This window comes from Mus caroli, unplaced genomic scaffold (assembly GCF_978045245.1).
Source record: "Mus caroli unplaced genomic scaffold, Mus_caroli_1 scaffold_6, whole genome shotgun sequence".
Lineage (NCBI taxonomy): Eukaryota > Metazoa > Chordata > Mammalia > Rodentia > Muridae > Mus > Mus caroli.
The window spans coordinates 39,941,266-39,947,265 of NW_028227261.1; the positions used below are offsets into that span (position 1 = coordinate 39,941,266).

At 46.6% G+C, this 6,000-nt stretch overlaps 1 protein-coding gene and 1 pseudogene across 1 annotated transcript in view; one reads left to right on the forward strand and one right to left on the reverse strand.

Moving 5' to 3' along the window:
• Zswim5 (zinc finger SWIM-type containing 5) overlaps nucleotides 1–2,969 on the reverse strand; it is a 109,919-nt gene extending 106,950 nt beyond the window's left edge. Inside the window, exon 1 of the mRNA XM_021160422.3 lies at nucleotides 1,556–2,969. Coding sequence (XP_021016081.2) covers nucleotides 1,556–2,615 — 1,060 coding nt within the window. The 5' untranslated portion in view covers nucleotides 2,616–2,969. The remainder of the gene's footprint in view (nucleotides 1–1,555) is intronic.
• An 8-nt stretch (nucleotides 2,970–2,977) lies between these two features.
• Nucleotides 2,978–5,274, forward strand: LOC147004227 (U1 small nuclear ribonucleoprotein C pseudogene; annotated as a pseudogene).
• Nucleotides 5,275–6,000: the final 726 nt, after the last annotated feature.

The window sequence follows — 6,000 nt, forward strand, 5'->3', positions numbered from 1 at the left end:
CTATCCCTAAGACAACCACTTGAACTAACTTTTACCAATTTATAATGTTTTAAATAAGAATCTTTAAAAGTTAACTGTCCTAAGCTCTCAGAAAGATTAAAGCTTAAAGATTAATAAAATGAAACACATTAATTTTCATGTTTTCAACACTTCAATATTAAAGCTGTCTACCCTAATTGCCTATTTATCCAACTCATTCTTTCTAAAATATACACAAATACACAAAGCACTAGCATCTTTCAAATATGCAGAATGAATATTCATTTCATATTTATTTAAAAATTATAATATGCTTTTAAAAAATACGACAGAATCTATTCATTCTTAATAACTAGGAGAGACTGTTCCATGTAAGGAACTGTGATATACTAGTTTTCAAAGGAAAATAATTCCAAATATGTTGGTTTTACCTGAAGAGAAGACAGTTGGATGTTTGGATTTATATATATGCATGTGTCCCTGAGCCTGTGAAATGTCCTTCATTCAACTTTAGAAAAATCACTATTTCCTTTAGTAAATATAAGCATATAGTGTACAATAATGTGCATAGAGATGTGCACTTCCAGAATGCTATAATAATTCAAATAGGACCCCCCATAAGTGTTTTAATATTATGCATTGCAAACCAATGTTAAACAATGTCGTTTCTTTCTTCCTCCGTAATCATTTCACAAATCAGGTACACTTTAGTTAAATACTTAAGATTAACAAACTAACTAGACGTTCAAGAGAAAGAGTAGATTTTTTAAAATCAGTTTCCATTTTTGTACAAACAAAAAGATAAAACAAAAGCGAATACGAGGACGCGTTAAATGAAAGCATTTGAAACATCCAACGTGACTGGCTTTTGATTTACCCCAGTCTGACAAGGAAGGCAGACCCCGCCCCCACTCCAGATTGTGTAGCTTTTTTCCCCCTTTCCCATGGATGGGGGTGTAGAAAAGAGAAGCTGTCACATTTCCATCTTCCGTTATTGTTAATCTGCAGCCTAGATTCCCAGGCATCACTGGTCGGGGGGAGGGATATTAAAACAGACAATTTAAATTGTCTAAAATGCACAGTATTCTGTTGCTTTTTCCGATGTGAAAGTTAATTACACTCAGATTCAATCTGCTATAACTACAGATTGGCTGTGACAGCCTGTCCCTCAAACACTCCCTCTAAAACCTATTGCTCCAGATTAACTAACCATCCCTTTCCCTCTAAACTTAAATCAGTAAAACGCGTTTTGAAAATTGTTACATCCAAAAGGGCACATCACACGGTTATTCCTTTAGTATGAGGGTATAGGAGAGAGAAAGAGAGAATGAGAGAGAGAGAGAGAGAGAGAGAGAGACCTACTCGCTCTTCAAACAAAAAGAAAAAGAAATAGGGCAGCCGGTAGGGGAAAGAGCAGTAGTGGACCTGAAGGAAACCTTGGGAAAAGTTTTTTATGCCACTTTTTTGTCCTTGGCGGGGATGCCGGAGTTGGGCAGAAAGCCTGGGTTTTGACCCAGGGCTTGGGAAGGCACCTGCAGAAGAGGCAGGGGGCCGAGAGGGGCCGGGCAGCACCTACCGACTTGAAGCACGTTCTCCACGGAGCCGCTGTCCAGCAGACGGATGCCCCGGCGGAACGGCAGCCCCTCGCCGCCGCCGCCGCCGCCGCTCGCCGTTCCAGTCCCAGCGCCCAGCCCGGGGGACGAGCCCGCCCCGGCGGCCCCAGGGGCGGAGCCGGCCGGAGCGGCGGCCCCGGGGGGTGGCGGCGGCCCCTCCTCGACCGGCGAAGCCCCCGCCGCGCCGGCAACCGCGCCGGCTCCCGGGCCGCCCCGGTACTGGAAGCTGGAGTACATGCAGATCTCCCGCTCATTCCGCGGGAAGGACCAGTAGACGATGCGGCGCTGCACCGGCTCCGGGATCCGCTCGAAGCGCTCCTCCACCCGCTCGTACGCCCACTTTTCCGCCACCGTCTTGGCGGCGCAGTCCAGCAAGGACTCCGGCTGCAGGTGGGGGCGGGCCCCGGGGGCCAGGCAGCCGCCGCCGCCGCCCCCCGCCCCTCCGCCGGCTGCCCCGGGAGTCCCGCGGGGGTGGTGAGCTTGCGGGCTGGGCCAAGAGCACAGCCTCTTGGCCGGAGAGATCGGCGGCGGCGAAAGCAGCTCCTCTCGCTCACCTCCTTCCGCCATTGCTGGGGACTGACTGACTGACTGATTGAGGCGGAGGCGGCTGCTCGGGCTGCGGCGGAGACCCCGGCCACGGCCACGCGCCCCGCGCAAGCGCCCAGCGGCGGCGCTGTGGGGAGGGGGCGGGGCGAACGAACCCACGAGCCCGCCGGCCCGAGTGGGAAGCCGGGGCCGGTCCCGTGCTCGCGCCGCTCGGGCCGGCGCTGGTTGGCCTGAGGACCAGCGCGAGGCGACGCGCGCCGTCCGGGGCCGCCGCGGGCGCGAGGAGACGCGGGGGCGAGCACAGGCTGCGGGCGCGCTCCGGGCGCAGCCAGCCCGGAACACAATCCGAGCGCTCGTGCGGGGCCGCGGGCCGCCAAGGACGAGGAGCGCCGGCACCTGGTGCCTCCGGCGCACCTGCGGGCGGGCGAGGATGGCCGCGTGGCCAAGTGAAAAGACCCGGCCGCCAGCTGTCGCCATGAAGTAACAGGCTTGAGGGGCATGAGGAGAGGAAACAACTCCAGTGAGGCTCCTGCAGCAGACAGAACGGACAAGCGACTGTCGCAACCCAAGGGGCACCAACCAAGCAGAAAGATGCTAGGAAGGAAGCCACCGGGTGGGAGTAGAGGGTGGAATCAGAAAGTTCCCGGGATGAAAACTCTCCCCGTGTCACAATATAGGACCGCATCGGCGTCCCCGCCGGCTCAGAAACTGGCTAAGTCCATCAGCCAGTCCGAACAATGGGGCGCCAGGACCTCACCGCTGAGGCAGCAGCACCCTCGTGGGGTTCTTTGAGGGGTTTAGCACCTTGCATCCTACAGGGGACGGCGGGGGCGGGGGGGACCCAACACTTTTGTGTAGTTTCTGGTAGAATTCTCTGATCCCTTACCTCGGGTTTAAATTAGGATTTTCATGTTTTTCTTGTCTGTCTTTTATTCATTCCCCTGAATTTACCTAAAATTTAATGTGTCTTTTGTTATTTGTTGTCTAACTGTCTATCTCCATAACAATGAAGGTCATGTCCATTTTCTTCACTGTGGTGTCCTCTCACCCAGGTACATTAGTGGGTACTCAAGAGTGACAACTTCAACAGTAACTTCTTCATAAACACGGAGTTGTGACGTAATCACTATAACTTTTAAAAAGTTCCAGAAACTGTATTAGAAAACATCCTATAGCTGAGTTCAGCTAGAAAGAGTAATACAAAGAACGAATAAGAGAAGGTAGGCTGCAGCCAAAGTAGTTTGGTTTTGCAGTAATCTCAGAAGAAAAGAGCTCGGGCTATAACCTAGATGTGAATCGCTCTTAATGGTCTTGTGGTGCTAATCACGACTCATGATTTGTAAAAGGAAGCTGACAACAATGTCTGTGCATATAGCATGTAAGAATTAAAATTGAGGTCAATTGCTTCTTTCATAAACATTTTCAGAAATAACATTTCAGAAATAATATGATATTATTTCTGCAAGTATAATTGAATTATTATGAAGTATCAGTCTCTACTTAAATGAATCACTTACCACAGTCATGGGCTTTCATAATGCCCATTCTTTTCAGAATTGTGTGTGTGTGCGCGCGCACGCACGTGCGCCTGTGTGTGTCTTCTTTAATGTCAGTCTCCTTGACTCCCCTAATAGATTTGTAAAGACAGAAACCATTTCTAAGTAAGGGATGATTATCACCTGCCATAATTCTTAAAAAAATGAAAGCTGCTTGAAGAATATTGAATTTTTAAAATAGAAAGGAAAATGATGATAGACAATAGGGAAGAAAAGAACATTTGATTTTGAATCAGCCAGTGTGTTACTTTGATTTAATCAGTTGTTGACAAGCATGATTAAAAGACCATGAGACAGGAAGAAAAAATGTTACTTAAACATAGTAACAATAAAGTTTGAATTAAGCAAAAAAAATTTGAGGACACTACAAAGTAAAAGAATAGCATATCTGAGCCTGTGTTCCTGGTGATGGGGAACCCCGTAACCAACAGCTTGTGGAGCAACATGCCTAAGATTTTTTTTGTGACTACTGTGGTACGTGTCTTTTTTTTTCTTCAATTTTTTATTAGATATTTTCTTCATTTACATTACAAATGCTATCCTGAAAGTCCCCTATACCCTTCCCCCCCTCACCCCTGCCCTGCTTCCCTACCCACCCACTCCCACTTCTTGGCCCTGGCTTTCCCTTGTACTGGGGCATATAAAGTTTGCAAGACCAAGGGGCCTCTCTTCCCAATGATGGCCTACTAGGCCATCTTCTGCTACATATGCAGCTAAGACATGAGTTCTGGGGGTACTGGTTAGTTCATATTGTTGTTCCACCTATAGGGTTGTAGATCCCTTCAGCTCCTTGGGTGCTTTCTCTAGCTCCTCCATTGGGGGCCCTGTGTTCCATCCAATAGATGACTGTGAGCATTCATGTGGTAATGTTTTACCCGAGATTCTCTGTGAGGAAGACACACTGCAGTGGTCAGAAACACAAAGAGAATGTGAAAGACTTACCAGAAACGGATGGAAGAACAGGCCCAGAGCCTGAATGACAAAACAACAGCTGCATTTCAACAAGGAAAGATCCCTCCTGCTCTGTTTTCTGCTCCTCTGCCTGCAGGGGCCATGATCCCACCTCCCCCCAGTCTCCTGGTATGATGCCTGTGGGACCAGCTCCTGGGATGAGGCCACCCATGGGAGGCCACATGCCCATGATGTTGGGCCTCCAATGATGAGACCTCCCTCCCACCCTATGATGGTGCCCACATGGCCTGGCATGACCTGGCCAGACAGATAAGAGCAGAAGCACTCTTGATCATTTTGTATTCTTGTTCTTTTTCACCAGGAGATCTTGGTGGTGAGCCTGAGTGTTTACTAAATGAATGACAAGGGTTTCCCTTCCTAACAGAGAGGATATTTTTTTCAGGGAGAGGTGATACAAAAAAAAAGTGTGGTTTTCACTTCTATTGAGAAAATAAAATCATCAGTTCTTTTAGTTAAAAACAAAAAAGAATAGCATATCTATACTCATAGGCCCATCACTCAGAATTAATCATTATTATTTACCATATCTAAAGTCTATATCAACTGTCTTTGTATAATCTCCTCAGAAGCAATTGTAATTTTAACTTTTTAACTTTTTTTTTTTTTTTTTTTAAAGATTTATTTATTGACTATATGTAAGTACACTGTAGCTGTCTTCAGACACTCCAGAAGAGGGAGTCAGATCTCGTTAGGGATGGTTGTGAGCCACCATGTGGTTGCTGGGATTTGAACTCCGGACCTTGGGAAGAGCAGTCGGGTGCTCTTACTCACTGAGCCATCTCACCAGCCCTTAACTTTTTAACTTTTAATTTTAACTTTTGTAAGTCTATTTCCAAATTGTATAGGTGCACTTAACTTTTGTATATTTGTGTTTAATTAAATGATTTGACTCAATACGTTTCTCCTGTTACTTTGTTTCTTCCAATGCATAATAAAAATCCTTGGCTGGAGAGATGACTCAGCAGTTAAGAGCACTGACTGCTCTTCCAAAGGTCCTGAATTCAATTCCCAACAACCACATGGTGGCTTACAACCATCTGTAATGGAATCTGATGCCCTCTTCTGGTGTGTCTGAAGACAGCTACAGTGTACTCATATAAATAAAGTAAATAAATCTTTTTTTTTTTTTAAAGTAAATAAATCTTTAAAAAAAAAAAAAAAAACTTTGACTGGAGAGATGACTCAGCGGTTAAGAGCACTGACTGCTCTTCCTAAAGTCCTGAGTTCAATTCCAGCAACCACATGGTGGCTCACAACCATCTATAATGAGATCCAATGCCCCTCTTCTGGTGCGTCTGAAGAGAGCAATGGTATATTCATATACATAAAATAAA